We start from the raw sequence: 19,286 nt of genomic DNA, 5'->3' as shown, positions 1-19,286 counted from the left end.
GAACCTCTGTGATCCTCAATTTCTCATCTGTAAAATGGATATAGGAACACTTACCTCACAAGATTGTTGTAAGGATCAAGTGACTTCATGTAAAAGCACCATAAAAATGTAACTTAAAACACCATGTAAGACATCATGGAGCATTATTTTAACCTTTTTGTTTCAATCATTCTATAGGAATCATAACACGATTTATTTTCAAATGTTTATTAATCATTCAAATGACAGCAGAATTTTAAAAATCTACAAATTCTCAACCAAGAAATCATATTACAACTCTTCATGAACAAACCTTTCAAGTGAAAAAAGATTTTGCACACAAAGGATGAGGCAGGATGATTCCAATTCCATGCAAGAACTTACATCCCAAAGGAAAGAAATCCCAATATTTCAATGAAATAAAATCTTACATTAAGGGCTTTTTACTTCAAAGTTTCAAGAGAATTCACTTATAAAGTTCACAAATGAGCCATTACATACAAAATTGTATAGGTGTTGAAAACACAAATTGATTTAAAAATTCTGTGTATCTGTAGGTAAATATTATTCTTATCCATGGAACTAGCAAAGGCTCAGTCCTAACAACCTAAGCTGCTATCTGGCTTCTGTTCAAGTTTATCATTAGCATCTATAGTCTAAATAATTCAGTAAGACATTATTCATATCTCCTTGCCTCTCCCCAAAGTACCAATTCTCTGTGTACTGTCTAATCCAGTGGCAATTAAGGGCAATTTAGTTTGTTTTCTTCCTTCCTGCTCTCAGATAGAGATCTCAGTCTCTGGTCAGGGGTGCAGTGAGGGACAAGGAAAGGGTGTGGGAAGGAGGTGGGGGGAGGGAGTCATGTTTATTAGATACCTAAATTTAGAAACCTATTTATCTAATGAATTAGGGACCACGTGGTCTTGGATTCAGATGCAAATTCTGCTCTTATAATCCTAATGCAGAAAGCCCTCCCATCATCCCTGATACCTGATGCCTGTTTTCTCAATAACATAGACCACTGAGATAAACCCAGAGAAATTGAGTTAAAATAGCTAGTTCAGCCTAGAAGGTGCCTTTGATACTTTCCTCTGCTGCTACTAATCACAAGGGAAGAGTTTGCCAATGGTCATCAGCTGAGACTATCCCAGCGGGGTGAGGGCCAAGAGCAAGGGGCGTTGTTTAAATCTGGAAGACAAGGTGGAAGAACAATAACGGAGACAGCATCAGCTTGATGAAAGCATGAGGTGGCTGTTAGGAAGCAGCTGGAGGCAGTTTGGACCTGCTGGCAGGGGGGCCTATGAATGGTTAACTAGTGAACCAAGTCTGCCACTTCTGGACACCCAGCTGCAGGTCTGTACTTAAAGCCTTCCCTCTCTGATGGATCTGTGATTGTTTTTACCAATATTGCCTAGCTCTAGTCTAGGGACTGCAGAGGTTGAATTCAAACACATATGCATTATGGTGACAATGACAGAAATGTTAATTTGCTAATTTTGGGTATGGTAAAAATGGACATTTTTATAGATTTGTCTCAGTATACAGAGATGGTCTGAAGTGTAACAGAAACGTGATAAAGCTTTACTTCTTTTTGCTAAAAACTACTTTCCCTTAGGAAAGTCTTACAATTTTCTTCCTTAAGGCCCTTCTTGGCCTGTGATCCAATCTGAGATTTCTAAGACTACAAAAGAAAAACAGCTTCTTATCTACCTGTGTAATAAGCAAACAAACAAAAAAAAACTTTTGCTTTCTACTTTCCTAAAAACTAGGTAGAAGATTTCCTTTCCTTTAGATACCAAAAAGGGGCACACTGTGTAGCTTAGAGTGGAAAGTTCATTTCTGAAAAATCTCTTATCTTCAGATGAAGAATTCTTGCATTAGAATAGGCATTCTAAACCTGGGGTCCAGAGACCAACAATGTGTCCATAAACTTAGAACTTTTAATATTTTAATAACTATATTTCTACATGATTGGTTTCCTTTGTAATCCTGTGTATTAAAAAAATTTAAAAACATTATTCAGAGAAAGGCTGTATAGTTTTTGCCAGACTGCCAAAGGGGACCATGAGACACAAAAAAGATTAAGAACACCAGAATTAGAAGGAGCTAAAACAATATAAAGTAAATAGAAAAAAAAAAAGACAAGCCATTTTTCTTTGTTTTTTTAAGGTCAATTTGAGAGATCTGGAATTAACAAACAGTGAAAAGACCAGCCCAGTAGAGGTTAACTAACATGTCTTTGAGTAGTTTAATTTAATTTATTAGGATTTAATTAGGAATATGTGTGTAAGATAGCCATTTTATTCAAAAGTCTTTGAATCAAAACAGAGCCCATGATGACTACAGGACATTCAAGCAGCTGTAAGAGAAAATGAACAAATCTGCCCATTATTGAGCATAAACAGTAAAGTAGAATGTCATACATATTTTTAAAATGTAATACAAAATGCTAAATTATTTTGCATGAATTTCTTAAATTAACAAAATAAGGACAAACCTGCCCCTATCTATTTGCCTCATAGCACTACTTTGAGAAACTAGAATTATTTGTATCAGTAAATCTTTTTAATGTGTCTTTTTAGATAATAACCTTTTTAAAAGCCCATCAGCATTTGGATAGTTACAGGTATTTATGCATTAGAAAATTCTAACAGTTCAGTGTACCATGTGGAAATATTAAAAAGAATTGTACCATTTCTTTTTCTTAACTTATCTTCCTGAGAGTAAAGTTCAACTTTTTATGATTGTCTTTTTTTGACATATAACAGAATACTTGAATGTTAAGCATGTGGCACCTTTTATATCTTTACTGGATATATAAAGGCCACTGTAAAGTGTTTCTTTTTAATTTTGCACTGTAAAAAATAGTTTAAATTTAATTATTCTTCACTACTAAAATGGGGGGGTGAAATAATAAAGAGTTGTAGAATATGGCCAATTTTAAGCCTTTAAAATCATAAATATTAATTCTAAAGTAAAATGCTTTCTATATACTTTTGTAACAGATGCCAGATATAGAGTGACATGATACACTTAATATTTTGGAGTATTGAGTGAGGTGAGGGTAGGACACTGACCACAGTAGTATCTCCTGGATTCCCTAGTTTGACTTCTAATTAAAAAAGAGTTGCAGGTAATTTGTTCAAGTAACTCACCTTTTCTCACACTTTATCTACTCAGTTAAAGCCATGGGCAATGACATCACAAAATCCTCAGTCTAGAATTAATCATTTAATATAACAATTAGCTGACTTTGGAAGACAAATAATCAGAAGAAAGTCAGGATCCATTTTTTAACAGTTCTAAATAACAAAGCATCTGTAAGGCACAACTCATGAAATGGATTTAAAAAGAAAATGTTATTCTAATCTTATTAATAACTCACTTATTGATAGGACATGATTTTAGCAGTTCTGAATAGTTCAGCATATTTTCTTTTCTTTTGGCGCTATAAATGAATTCTATACATGTCTGGGTTAGTTTTAGCTTTGTTCTGGTCAGTATAACTTTCTGAGACTTTAAGATGGTAAACAAGCCTTCAATATGTATATGCTTTTATAAGGATCATTTTCTAACTCAATTAGCATCTTAGTCAAATACCCATATATTGCTATTTGCCTAGAAAGTACAAAACATTTGGAAGAAATAATAAAAACAATTTTTCTAATCTGGCTCAGAATGTCGTTTATAAACTATTGAATAAAAAAGATGGCTAAGCAAAAGACTTTCAATCCAGAATCTTGGCTATGACAAAAATATATCTTTCTATCTTGCAAAAATGAAGGAAAGACTGCAGTTTTACTTGTCATATTTAACTATGTAGTGTAAGACCTTAGCTCTTTCTTTTCTGACTTCATTCATGCTTACTTAAGAAAAAAAGCTTTAGTACTTAGTTATTTGTACATGTGGTTCCACTTGCTTCATTTAATGCACAAAACAATAGTTCATTATTGCCTAATGATGTTAAAAGTCAGGTTATTTTTTACTATTAGGAAGGCAATTCATTTTTTCTCTCAGTACTGGCTTGGTTTCTTACAATTTTATTATAATTCTGGGTATGGAATATGATTCATTCCCCAATAACACTTCATAACTTTTTGTGTCCACATATCATGGAACCAAAATTATCTATAAATTTAGTTGTATCCTTTCCTTAACAACAGCAACAACAAAAACCAGTTAATTACTACACAAATCATACAAATAAAATGAAAGCAAATAAAGATTTTTCTCCCATTTATTAGGCTCTGAATTAGTTTTTGAAAATTACTTTTCAATTATAGATTTATATGAACTGATGCAGAGTGAAGTAATCAAAACTGGGAAAACTATATCCACAATGACTATGATAATTCATGTTATTCTAACAACATAATGATTAGAAGAACAAAATGAAGCTAAATGTTGTATATTTCTAAAGACAAATCTTGACCCTCGAGAACAGATGAGAAAATGCACCACCCTCCTTTCACTGGAGAGATGGAGGATTCGAGGAGAGGTGTGGGGGGGGGGGAGGAGGAGCACACGTGTGCTCACACTGGCTGGTGTCTCTGTCCAGTGGATTCACATAACTGTTTTTCTTTGGCAAAAAGGAAGGCTCCCTAGTAAGGGTAGGGATATATTCAGTAATGACTGTGATGTAAAACAAAAGGCATCAATAAAATTTTTAAGACAAAACAGGGAAGGTGTGATTGAATCTAAATATGTAAATCTCAAATAATTTCAGAGATTAAGAGTCTGGGAATGATAACAGCACCTGCTTCACAGGGCTGCTCTGAGGAATAAATGAGATAACTTATGTAAAGCACTTGGCAAAAATTAAAGCCCCAGCAGTGGATGGAGCACTGGCCCTGGAGTGAGGAGGACCAAAGTTCATAGGTGGCCTCAGACACTTATTAGCTGTGTGACCCTAGGCAAGTCACTTAACCCTGATTGCCTCCCCCCTCCAAAAAAAAGAAAGTTCTTAATAAATATTTATCATTATTATTATTATTTCACAATATCCCTTTTCAGGAAGTAAACAATGAGGTACTTCTAGAAAAAAAAATCCAAAGCAAATAATATATACTGTAATACAAGAGTCAGAGCTTGAAATTGTAGATTCATTTTGTATTGTGTATATTGGGTAGGTAGTATGCAGAAGCCTTCAAACATTCTAAATTTATTTCAGCACAACATTCCTGTACCCTGAGTTTCTTTATGAACTCATCCCTGCAAAGCTTGTGAAATACTGAAGTCATTCATGTTTTATCAAAACACTTTCTTTTATGGGTTCTGATATCCTTGGTACATATGGAATAAACATGTTATTCATAAAGTAAAAAAAATAAGCTATATAACAAATGATGATAAAGGTGGGGCAAAGGAAATAGACACTTGAATGTCTTTGGTTTTGCTTTTCTCCTCTTATTCCCTCCCATTTTTTCCCCTAAATCCAGAGCACACATAAGATAAGCTCTACCAAAGAAGACATTGAGCCATTCCTGTGCATCATTCTTCCAGCCACCATCCTGCTTTTCTTGGCATTTCTACTACTTTTCCTGTATCATCGCTGTAAGCACCCAAGGCCCCAGGGGCAGATCTTCAGCATTGATCTTCCAGAGCACCTACCTGAGAGAGAAGTGACTGATTTCCTTTCAGTCTTACCTTGGAGCACGGAGCAGACCTTCCATTATTCGACCTTGCACCCTGAAGCTACCTTCCTCACAGTGTGCCTGCCACCCTCTTATGAGGAGGCCACTATGAAAACCCCTGAGGAAGAAGTCCAAAATGGGATTACCCAGGGTCTAGTACCTCTTTATGAAGAAGAGAGCACACGGAGGTTGGATGATAATAAATGATCTTCCCTTGCAAATCCCTTGTATCAAAAACTGTCAACCTTTTAACTAGGAAGCACCCAAAAAAACTGGATTGGGGAAGGGAGTATGCTAGCCCACAAAATGGGATATTCATAGACTGAATCCAATACTAGAGTTAAACTACGACCCTAAGAGCATAATTGGAAAAAAGCAAATTCATCTATTTAATCCATGTATACTTTCTGTGATACTGGTGAATATTATTTTCTTATTCAATGGATGATTAAGATAAAATAAATAACACTTCCAATTCTTTGTCCCAAGTGAGAAGAAAAGTTCCACGAAGGTTGAAAGAATTTAGCTGAAGTTGCCAAAGCTCACCAGCTACTGAACACACCAAAGCGTAGTTCCCTACCCCTCCCCCACTCCAAACAAAGACCTTTCTTTCCATTTTCCCTACCTGATGGACTCGACTGACTCTTCTATATTACTTTATTTCATCTCAATTTAGGTGTTTCAAGACTTGCAGGCAGTCCCAGAAATTAACAAGAGAAACTCTTGAGAATTAACAGAGAACAAGTATAACATTTGGCAAAATGTGTCAAGAATTTTTCTATGCCTTTCACTAAAATGGGGCCAATGAGTTTGGAATCAGTTGCACAAAGGAAAATGAAGGTTGAAGATCAGACTCTTTGAGAACAACTAGTTAAATACATCTTCACTTTCACTTTAGATATATGTGTATGGATATATACATATATGTATATATGTATACATGTATGTATATCTTTGCATATATAGATGTCTTTCTGTTTTATTGATTTTTGTTTTTACATTACATACAATTATAGTTTTTCATGAGAGGTCTGATAAAGAAAAACAGTAAAGTAAAATTAATAATATAGTAACTTCATCTGAAAGTGTATGCAACATTTCACAGCTGTAGCACATATCCCCACCACTCTATTTAAAAAAATATTAACAGAAATCTATTTTCTTTCCTCCCCATCCCCACTGCATTGAAGAAAAAACCCAAATTTCTTATGAAAATGCATGATCAAACAAAAATTTTCCCACTGGATATATACATATATATGAATATATATATAAAAATGTGTGCATGTATATATGTATGTACATATATACATAAACCCATATACACATTTTATATATATGCATATACACACATACACATATATACACATATGTATATATATGTATACATGTGTGTTTGCATATATATGTATATATATGTGTGTGTGTGTGTATATATATATATATATATCTTCCCCCCCCCCTTATTCCAGTGAACATTTGAAAAGATCTCAGGAGTTAAGAATTGTGAATTTGAAGTATGAGGGATGTCTAAAAATTTTATCAATTAAATACAAAAAGTTTCTTTTCTTGAAGTAACTTTAGGTGTTACTGTATTCATGTGTACGTATTTCAAACATATATAATATACCATATGTGACAAAACTACATTCTATGGACTTATAAGTTCTTTCAATGGCTTTTTATAATTTTTTTTCTTTTTTTCCTCAAGAGAGATGCCCACCATACTTTGTTCCATGTATGGACCCTTTCCTTACATTTTAGCTGCTGCTCTCTTAACTCTTTTCTTATTTCTGCTCCCTGTTACTAGTACCTTACAATATGACCTAACCCCAAACCAGTAATGACGGTAGGTAGGCACAGTTAATAACTGGTTCATCAACTAACCAGTATTGATTTTCAGAGGACAAAGAGATAGCTAGCAAAGCATTTTGGAGATGTTATCTAAGCACACTTTCTTATTACAAAACTTCTTTCACAAAAATTACTGTTACACAACTTATTTGTTCATCTTAATATATTTCAAGGAAACAAATGAATAGTGAACATCTGTTTATTGTTTATGTCAGGAACTATGATAAGTGCTGTACAATTATTATCTCATTTGATCCTCATAACAACCCTGGTCTGTAGATATTATTATTATCCCAATTTTATAGATGAGGAAACTGAGGCAGGAAGTGGTTAAGTGACTAACTCAGGATCACACACAAATATTAAGTGTCTCAGATCAAATCTGAACTCAGGTCTTCCAGACTCCAGGCTTGGCTATCCATTGCACTATGGTGCCACCTAGCTTTCCCAGGCTAAGGACATAGAAAGAATCTAGATGATTGGCAAATAAGAAAGTTAGCAGCACCCTATAATGGACAGAGCTCAGGCCACAGAGTCAAAAGACCTAGACTTGAGTCTAATACTTAATGAGATGTTTGCCTAGGAATCAAGTCACTTAACATTTTTCAGTCTCATATTCCGTGTCTCTAAAATGGGGATAATAGTATTTGTATTCCCTATATCACAAGGTTGTTATGTGGGAAATGTTTCATGAACTACAAAGCATTTTATAAATATGAATTATTATTTAAAAGTTTCAAATACAACTCACAGCTTTAGCTCTATGCTTCATGTTATAGATGCTCATCACTATAAGATCAATATTAAATAATGCTGAAAATAAGTGGAAACAACTGATTAAAACCTGTTTTCAGTCAGTAAAATATTAGTTTTGATCCCCATTTGTGAAGTACTTATTTTATAAAAATCTCTTTTCTCTAAGATCCTATTCTATTTTTCCATGTTTTGTATGGAGTGGTGTGTGTGCATGTGTGTGTGTGTTCCTCTTCCACAGGTAGATGCACAGGATTGGGTCTTAAGCCTCATATTCCCCCTTTACTGCATCTTAGAGACATGAATCCAGATTTGAGTGTAAAACCCATTACAATACACATACACACACTGGAGTCTTAGATGAAGAATCAAAGGACCCATTAACACATCCAACTCCTTACTCCTCAATATGTACATATCAGCATATCTGAAGCTAGTGATAAACAGACCCCTTCTCCCCTTTCCACTTTAATTTCTGCCAGCCTCATCATTCCCTTACCATACCCCAACTCCCAATAATGCTTAGCTTTACAAATGGCTCTAAAATTCCATACTGGAAATACTGGCAGAAGAAAGATTACAGCCCTCCATTTTAGTTGCTATGGCAAAAGTCTCTGTCCTCTCTCTTATATGCCACACAGACATAAACACATATAAACCAATACATAGATGTGTGTATGTGTATGTGCACACAGACACGGAGAAGGAGATATCTGTCTGCATATCAGTTATTCTCCAAATTTCTACTTAAATGCCAGTTCTGGACATGTAGAAAAGTGATTTTTTTTTAAATAACACCAGGAATGAAGCCTATGTCTCAGTTTAGAACTTTACTTCAAAAATGAAATTAAAAATAATTCAGTGCATGATGCCCCTAAAAACAATTGCTTCTTTGGGATAATTTTCCATCTTCATACTCCTCTCTACAATACCCTCTGCCATAAATAAGAACACTAGAAAAGTGTTCAAATAATGTATACTGTACCCTTTTGCAGCTAAATAAATGCTATTGATGTTAGATATAAAATATTTTATCTTCAAATTTCAGAGAAGTTGAGGAAGAAGGCCATTTGGAATGTAATGATAAATATATATATAATTCTAGAAATCAGCATCTGATATTTGAATTCCAAGACTCCAGTGAGCTTGTTAGGATTGATAACAGTATCCAGGAGTAATTATCGATCAATTAACAAGTGTGGTATTTAGAAAATGCCTACTATCTGCCAGGAAGTGTGGATACAAGTATGAAGAATAAAATAATCCCTCCTCAAAAGTAATTGACATTGTCCCAGTACTGTAGCCCATGATTTGATCAAAGGAATCTGTTTCTAATTTGGTAGCTCCTACTTTGATGCTCTCAGTGCCTGAGTCCCACACCTTTTCCACATATATTGCTGTCACTCAAAGAGTCATGGGATCCCTACTCCTGATATCAGAGACATGTGATCATGGGTGCCCCAAGTCTGAATGTAATGGTGGCTGGGTGTAGTACCATTGTGCCACACAAAACCCATCATTTGTCACTATGGAAAACACTTTCAAATTCAAATGACTAACTAACTTCTATAAATCCAAATTTTCAGAATTTGGGGGGTATGTGGATGGTATACTCCAGGTTGGCAAAAGTTTTTTCTATCATGGGCTCACAGAAAAAAAAATCAAGTTAAAAAAGCAACTTACCTTTGTAACTTTTAAAACAAAAAGTATAAAATATACATAAAAAGTATAAAAGCTTAAAATACACATAAAGACAGACACATAACAAAAGTACTGACAATAAATATATTGAAAGACAGGCTACATTTTTGCAATTCCAGTGTTGGTATAAGTACAGATTTCAAGTCTGCATACTTATGCTCTGGGAAGTAGGATGCTAAGCTGAAGGGTGTTTTTTTGTTTGTTTGTTTGTTTTTTTGTTTTTGTTTTTTGCAGGGGGGAAGGCTGGGCAATTGGGGTTAAGTGACTTGCCCAAGGTCACACAGCTAGTAAGTGTGTCAAGTGTCTGAGGTCAAATTTGAACTCAGGTCCTTCTGACTCCAGGGCCAGGGCTCTACTCACTGTGCCACCTAGCTGCCCCTAAGCTGAAGTTTATATATGTATATTGTTTGACACAAAGGTTTCCAATTGCTGGCATGGACATAGGAACATAGAGCACTATAACAGCACAGAATAAACTTGAGCTGACCTTTGCAGGAAGGTAAGGATTCTTAGAGGCAGACAGGGGTAGGAAGGACATTCCAGGCCCAGGGAACTTACTTGGTAAATTGTGTGTGTGTGTGTGTGTGTGTGTGTGTGTGTGTGTATGTATTTTATATAGAATGTTATCTAACCAGAACTCTCCCATACTCTCTGGCTACACTGCCCCTCAGAGTTCTAGGGATATCCCTGAGGGAGTTGGAAGCATCTCTTTTGTAATGCTACTGTATTACTTCCCCACTGCTATGTCATCCCTTCATACTTAACTTCCTAGTGACTAACACCCCAGTTCCATTTAACAATTAACATCAATTATTCTTTACAGAGGGATATTTGCTCAGAAGATAAAACAAGGAGTACAAACAATTTCCACTCTGCAACACTCCTACATACCAGTCCAGTCTCTGGGGAGAGTGGACTCAGACATAATACAATTTCTAGATAGCACTGGTCTCAAGTTCACATGTGAATGCAACACTGCTGAGGAATGAGCACTTGTCTAAGCTACCACTGGCCTGGGTCCTGAAGGCACTAATCTGGATCCTAAATGCTGCTCCTCCAGGTGTTAATAATCGGACTCTGCAAAACCTGGACTGGGTTATGCTCCCAAACTCCTAGACCTCAGATAACTCTCTTTCCTGACCTCTCAAAGATCACCAGTAGTCCTCTCCAGTCTGTTTCATGTAAAACAAAAGAACAAACACCAAGGGAAAGGAAGGATCCTGGCCCATATTCACAGGCTGAGGTCACCCTGCTCAAAGCATTGTCTCTCTTCTCTCACCTTACACTGTCAGGTAAGAAGAAGCCACTCAAAGAGAGAGAATGAGGCTCTAGTAGGTTAATTCTTTTGGATGATCCCCAGTTCTGACGACACAGTTGCAGTCAAGAAGGCTCCCATTCATTACATAGTTAGCAGGCTCCAAGTCATTTCCATTCCACATCATCAAGACTTCCCAGAAGCAAGCTCCTCAGCCTCTTCCTATTAGATAATTACATTCCTGGCACACTGCTCCTGCTCATAATGACTGGGCTCTGTGACATTACATTGATATACTATAAATAATACAACATTTTATGTACTGTAAATACAATTTACATATATTGTAAATGCATGGGCACAAACATAGAATATATTAACACACATAAACATGTTATATTTGTATAGAAAGATAATTATATTTCCTTGTCATGAAGATCAGAGTTCAAATTCTATCTCCAATATATAGATACTAGCTATATTACCTTGGGCAAGTCACTTAAACTCCTAGTGCCCCAGGCAAATCTCTAAAACTATAAATTGTAGATAAGTTGGAATCTATATCAGTGGAAAGAGTTTCTACAATGGGAGTTCCCTGTACCTGAAATATATATATGCATATATATATGTATCTATATATTCTTTGGTTTTCAATTATGTTATCAGAATAGAGCTATTAAATCCAATGTTCAATATTATAACTACTTATATCTTTTATTTCCCATATTCTGATAACAGATGTTAAAAAATCCCACCATTTTAAAAACTTCTTCCTGAAAGACTGTGAGCTTTATGAATTTTACTGCTATACATTTAGTCCACATATTTTCAAAATTGATGCACTCTTATCAGTGATGCCTTTGACATTTGAGCAAGATAAAATTTTCTCCTCTCAATGATTCTAGCAAATCTGTGAATTCTTCTTGAACTATTCTCCAAATCCATCCATTTCATCTGCATTGTTTATCAAGCTTGTTCCAGTTGAATTGCTTTCTAAATGGAATGAAGAGAACCCACATTACATGAATTTATTTTTCCATTTAATGACATTGCTTGCATTTTGCCTTGTACTGTATTTCTTCTTCTCTTTTCATTTATATTGATATTTTCAGATTTCTCACTATTTCTCATTTTGCAGAGGTTCATATTTTTAGATTATTTTAGTCACTTTCACCTGAGTTCGTTTTAATTCTTATTTTTGTTGAATAATTTTAAAACTCTATTAATTTGAACATGTCTCATACATTTTACCATATTTTCAGGCTTTCTTTAATTGTTGTTGATGTTACTTCTGATGATAACTGTCTGCCTTTTTATGGTGTATTTCTCTCTACTTATTTTGCTCCAAAACATATTTTTAAACATTGCATGAGACCTCTTCATGGGTTTGCTCATTGTATTTTAAAATCAATTTTAATTTTTTAATTTCTAACCATTGTTTTGGCTGTTTTTATTGTTATTAGTAATGAGTATCATAAGAAGCCAGACTCCCTTGTTATAGCTGTCATTCTGTCATCTTCCCAGAATTTAAGAAAAATGTAAATTTTAAATTACATTAGATTTAATAAAGAATTAGCACAGCAACTCCTAAGGCCTTAGAAATGCCCAGAAGTTTCTCCTTTAAGTCTATTCTCTAACTAAACCTGATTTAACTCAGTTCCGAGTATTCAGGATAATTTAAAAACTTGTTTTCATTCAATGTTATTATTTTTCTCTCATTACTAGCATTGCAAAAGTAGTGTTTTATATTTTATCACAAGTGTATATTATTTCAATTACATTACAAGTTAAATATATTTTATAAATTATACTCCAAATGAAATTGCAATGGTATAACATTGTTTCCAAGGTAAATGTATCTTTTTTTTTAAAGGCTTTAAACAAATGATTGAAACAATCTTGAAGCTATTTGTGTACTAAAATGAAAGCTAAAGGCACCCTTTTTTGTTTGTTTTGCATTTGCATCTTTGTTTTTGGAGCAGGGAAGGCAGGGCAATCAGGGTTAAGTGACTTGCCCAAGGTCACACAGCTAGTAAATGTCAAGTGTCTGAGGCCAGATTTGAACTCAGGTCTTCCTGACTCCAGGGCCAGTGCTCTACTCACTGCACCACCTAGTTGCTCCTAAAGGTACTCTTACTAAAGTAGCACAACTACTAATATCTCTAAGAATAAGCAACCTAGAAATAATAGATTTGGAAAAGGTCTTAGAGACGATCCAATAAAATCCCTTATTGTACAGGTAAGTCTAATGGGGGTTTGGTACATGCCTAGGCCACCTAAAATAGAGTCAACAATATGGAAGGAGAGGCAACTAGATGGTGCAGTGAATAGAGTGCAGGGCCTGAAGTTGGGAAGACTCATCTTGCTGAGTTCAAATACGGCCTCAGGTACTTATGAGCTATGTGATCCTGGACAAGTCACTTAACTCTGTCTCAGTTGCTCATCTGTAAAATGAGCAGAAGAAGGAAATGGAAAACTACTTCAATATTTTTGCCAAGAAAACCCTAAATGGGGTCACAAAGAGTCAGGCACGACTGACATGACTGAATGACAACAACACATAGAAGGAGATGCTCTGTTAAACCCATGTTACACAAAGAAACTAAGACCAACAGAAGTTAATTGATTGGCTATAGGTTGTACATCTAATTAGGAACAGAATCAAGGCTAGGTTTCATGAAAACCCTAGCTCTGCCCACTCTTTAATCCAAAGTCTTTTCCACCCCCCTACACTGTTGTGCTCAGAAAACAAGGAACAATATACAGGACACTAAGACTCTTATGATACTGCTTTGAGTTTAGAAGGGTGAAAGGGAGAAAGGGGCTGGAGAAGATAACCGACTCAAGTTAATAAGACAAAGAAGAAAATCATGAAAGGGGTTTCTTTGGATTTGTAAAGAAAGTCTAGATTTGTGAAGAGAAATTTGGAGAAATTAGGGGAACTTAAAAATGAAGGCTCAATTGAGCTGATGAAGGAGAAGGAAGTCTTAAACTTAAGGAAGAAAAGGATCTGAGTAAGAATTGAACCCCAAACAAGCTAAGGTCATTGGTAAGGTAAAGTGAGGAAGAAAAGGAAGGCAAAACAAATGGGTGGGATAAGCTATTAATCTAGTGACAGAAGAGAAAGAAAGTTAGATGTGGCTTTCAACTCACTAAGGGGAATAAGAAGGAAGTAAAGGTATAGTGGTGATAAAAGGGTATGATATTTTATTTCTATAGCTGAAACACAATTTGGAATTCTTTGGGAAAAAAGAGACAATTCACATCCTTTAAACCAGATGCCCCATTTGTGGCTACATACTACACGCAGTTAAAGACAGAAAGGTAGGATGTTTGTGTGTATGTACATATACATATATAAAATATGTGTATTTTACATATATGTAAAACATGCATATACACTCCTTTGTATATACATGCACGTGTAAATTATGTGTATTTTACACATATATGTAAAATATACACATATACACACCTTCATATACCCATACACATATACACATGTATATTTGTATACATATTTTAGTAGCAAAGATCTTGAAACAAAGTAGTCATCCATTGGTTAAACAATATACACAATGTCTAAAACAAAGTAAATGAAAGATAACAATAGAAACAAGCTGAACACTATGTACTTATGGCTCCTTTAACTGGAATGGTGGAATGTTACATAACCTGTTAGATGCATTTATTCTTGTTTTAGCCTAAACTTTTTAAAAAAATTACCAGTAGGTGGCAATACCTAGCAAGATTTGGAGGTTTAAGGTAGAAAGAGGAAGAAGAGGTACTTTCTCCTGTGGCCACTACTCTCAGAATTTGGGGCATGGCCCCTCCTTTCAGACCACAGGATTCTTCTCCCAGTGGGTGGTGCTAGTACTCATTTACCACCCTTGATCCACTTAGCATGCTCAAGGAGAAAATAAATGGGAGAAGATAATTGTGACTCACACATATTTATTTATCCCTTTCCCCACACTACCTTAGTTACTTAGCATTTAATTTAGGTTGAGAAACAAAAGATAAACTTCAGACAGATCTAGTTTAAATTCTACTTTTAGGAGATTTATCAAAAGTTATTATAATAAACATCATAGAATTCTCATAGCTCTGAGCTCCCAAACTAGGATTTAAACCTATAAATGAAAAACATCTAGATATTTTAAACAGATGAGGTTCAAACCTCTGCCCTATTTAGTTCTGTGAATCAGAAGCCACTCATTGGCCTCCGTTTCTGTCCCCCTATTCACAATTAATAAGAAACGTATATCACACAGCAGATATGACCAGTGGTGATTTTATGTCAAAAATCCAAAATTAAGGACATCTTAATGATATAGAATAATTTGGAAGTAAATATCTGCCATCTTCAAGGGGGAGATGGAATTAAAGCACCTCCCTGGCATTTTGAACATCTCAGAGTGACAGCTGTCAGCATCTTTAGTCTGTTGCAGCCACACTCTCTGCTCATGAGTTTGACTAGGCAGAGCCAGGGAACAGAGTTTGTATTTCTGCCATGACCACAAGTGCCTGCTGCTTATATATAAAATTCAGTTCGCTCTTCCTCATGGAAGAAGTGTTGAAGTGCTCAAAGACGGTCTCCCCACACCAGATTTTCAGAGACAACACAGTGTCCCTTAAAAAAAAAAAAAGGAAATTCTACTGTGTAAAAACTAGAAGAAAAGGAATCTAAAGAGGGGAATCTTAATCTGAATCAAGAGTTTGGAGGGTAGAAGACTGTAACAATAAACACATAGCTTAGAAAGAAATTTGAGGTATTTTTATGAAGGGAGGAAGCTGAATGCTTTGAGGAGGAAGCAGTTGCTGATCCTCCAGGGAATGGTGACATGGATTGACAGGTGCTATCAAGTGGGAGAATATACATCAAGGGTCAGAGGAAGAAGCAAAGAATGCTGTTGGTTGGCGGCTTTCTGCAAGAAGAATTGAAGCAACTCTCTGTCAAACTGATAACGAAAATATTATACTCCTGGGTCATATATGTACCACATAATAGACAATCTCCTAAGTAGCTGAAATGGATGCCTACTACCCATTTCTGGCGATTCATCTGGGCACAAACGATATTGCTTCAAGGGACTGTTGAAAATTTAAAAGTCTTAGGAAATTTAACTGATGTCCATGGGGACACAAGTGACATTTTTGTCATGGCTACCCACTGAAAGCAAAAAAATATAGGCAAGAAAGCCTGATTTTGGAGATGAATAACTGATTAAGATAGTGTGAGAATAGGAGGTGAATGTCTAGATAGGAAGATGGTATCTGAGAATTGGATCTGGATTTCTAAATAATGTAGGCATGACAGGCTCCTGGCCAGAGGTGGAGCACACCTAATAAAACCTAGTATAATTGTATTTGACCGGCATCTTGAAAATCTAATGAAATGAACCCTAAACTATAAGGGATGGGGGAAGGGAGAAAATTGCCTAAGAATAATCATTATAATCAATGCTGGGACTGCAAAGACAAAAATGGAAGTTTCTGCCTCATGGAGCTTGTATTCTATAGGAGAAATACACATTTAGACCTATAAATATATATAAAATTGAGTAGGGTACTTCTGACTCATATAAGCAACAAGGTGGTAGATTAGACATTTTCTCTGATCCCCACAACTCTCAAATATCTCTAAAACAGAAATTATGCACCAAAGACAAAGCAACTTAGCTGTCTTCTTGGTCTAGGACATCCAGAATCCAAAACAAGGTTTAAAAAAAGAAACCTGGGAACTGATGCTCACTGACCCTTAGCTGGCTCAGCATCTCTCGCCCACCTACCATACTACTGGCAGTTAGGCTGCACTAACAGGCGCAAGGAAATGACACAGGCTTATATTAATAGCCATCCCTGCACCCTAGTCCCCCCTTTATCTTTCCAGTGCTGTGGAAGTTTGTTTGGAGTTTGACATCAGCCCTTCAGGAGCAAAAACTGGCTAGGGACTGCAACCCAGAAATACTAGCACTACAAAACTGAGTTACTGGTACCAGGCCAGAGAACTGAGGAACAGAGGGATTGAGACAAGACACCAGGATAGTACACCATGTAGGGGAGGGCAGGTAATGCAACACTACACTAATCCTGAGGGGAAAAGCAGAGGCTAGTCCTAACCACCCAAAAGTCAGTTGGGGCAGAGACCTAGGCTGGTGAACCATGGAATGTCCTGTGTGCGAGGAGGCTGATACACTTTTTTTAATTGTAAATTTATTTTTTATTTTTAGTTTACAACACTCAGTTCCACAAGCTTTAGGGTTCCAAATTTTCTCTCCCTCCATCTCCTCCCCCCTCTCCCCCAAGATGGCATGTAATCCAACATAGCTTCTACATATACCTTCACATTGAACTTATTTACATAATAGTCCAGTTGTAAAGAAGAGGCTGATATACTTTTGAGATCCATTCTTCAAGGAAACCATGATCAGAGGGGAGTCAGGAATTGAGTTATAAGGAAAATAAGAGGGGGGTCTGAAAGAATTGAGTATTTATAAAATAAATACAAGGCAATTTTGAAGGGGAGGCACTAGCTATAGGGGTGGTGAGAAAAGGTCATATGTAGAAATCAGGATTTATTCTAAAAGGCCAAAATGAAAAGGTAGTACATTGTAGGTTTGGAGAAAGATAGTTTATGCCAAAATATGAAAATAAAAGAAGAGAGAGAGAGAGAGAGAGAGAGAGAGAGAGAGAGAGAGAGAGAGAGAGAGAGAGAGAGAGAATGAATACATATATAAAGATTGGAAAGTGACATTGGAGCCAGTGTGTTTGGGGGGAAAAAAAGCTTTTAAATGCTCAACTGAGGAGTTAATCTTTGATACTGAAGGTAACTGGGAGCCATCAGACTTTATTGAGCAGAAGAATGATGTGATCAAACCTATGCTTTAAGAATTATCACTTGGGCAGTTGTGTGAAATATGCATTAAAGAGGGGAGAGACTTGAGGCATGGTGAAAAATGTTGCAACAGTCCAAGAAAAAAGGTGATGAGGACTTGTGAGTGGAGAAAGGTATGAACATGAGAAATATTGTGATGATAAAATCAATCAGAACCGGCAACTCATTGGATATGTAGTGGGGAATGGGAATATGGAGCCAAAAATATCTCCAAGGCTGTGAATCTGCAAATTAGGAAGACGGGTGAGAGATACTGAGTTCTGTTTTGGATAAATTGAGTTAAGATATATATATATATATATATATATATGGGATAATTACTCTAAAATGTCCAATAGGCCATTGGTGATGAGAGACTAGAGCTCAGAAGAGGTTAAGACTATATGTATAGATATGGGAGATTACTGAGTTTGGGGAGTGGGGGTAGAGGGAGAAACCAGAAGTGGAAATAGGGAGAGAAGAGTATTCTAACTCCTCTGCCTCAACCAGTAAGCTGAGGGGACTGGGTGAAAGTACGCCCAATACTGGCAAGAGTGGCTAGGGAGCTTGTGGCATCAAAAGAGAGCCAGTTTCCAGCAATAGCTAGAAGATGGACACACTGGGAAAGGAAAATATTCAGGTTAAAGAAAATGAGGATATTTAGACTGGATAGAATAAGTAAAGGAAAGTGGGGAAAGGAGAACGGACAGCTGCTTTGAAATGCTGTTGCGTACAAGAGGGATTGTATATGGTTCGTTTGACCCCATAGGGCATAACTAGGGACAATGGACAGATGCGTACAAGTTTCAAAGAAACAAATTTAGGAATTCCATCAGCAAAATCCAGACCATCAAGTGGAAGCCGGATGACAAATTTTGAAGAATGTTACGGTAGGGATTCTTTGGAAGGTATGAGTTGGACTAGATGGCTGCTGCCACTGCTTCTGAATCTGAAATTCTGTGAGAGGGAACAACACAGAAAAATAACTTAAAAGACAATGTTATGTTTTGAGACTCTGGTATAAATCTCAAAGCATTCTTTTAAATTAAAATGTCATTTATTTAAAATTTAAATATATATATATATATATATATCTACCAAGAGTTCTACAATTGAAATGTATTTAATAATTTAAAACCATATTCCAAATGTTCCCACATAGCTAATTCCTACAGTTTTATCCTTTCAAATTTATTTTAAAAAATATTTCAGTATCTTAGTGCTGCTCAGTCCA

General features: G+C 35.9%; 1 protein-coding gene across 1 annotated transcript; it reads left to right on the top strand.

The window, feature by feature from the left end:
• Positions 1-1,221: 1,221 nt before the first annotated feature.
• Positions 1,222-5,819, top strand: SMIM28 (small integral membrane protein 28). The gene is made up of 2 exons (XM_036768233.1): positions 1,222-1,332; positions 5,418-5,819. Exons 1-2 carry the CDS (start codon positions 1,222-1,224, stop codon positions 5,817-5,819), a joined length of 513 nt encoding a protein of 170 aa, XP_036624128.1.
• Positions 5,820-19,286: the final 13,467 nt, after the last annotated feature.

This window comes from Trichosurus vulpecula, chromosome 7, assembly GCF_011100635.1.
Source record: "Trichosurus vulpecula isolate mTriVul1 chromosome 7, mTriVul1.pri, whole genome shotgun sequence".
Taxonomy (NCBI): Eukaryota; Metazoa; Chordata; class Mammalia; order Diprotodontia; family Phalangeridae; genus Trichosurus; species Trichosurus vulpecula.
Note: the sequence above shows the minus strand (reverse complement) of the source record. Positions and strands in the feature narration are given on the sequence as shown.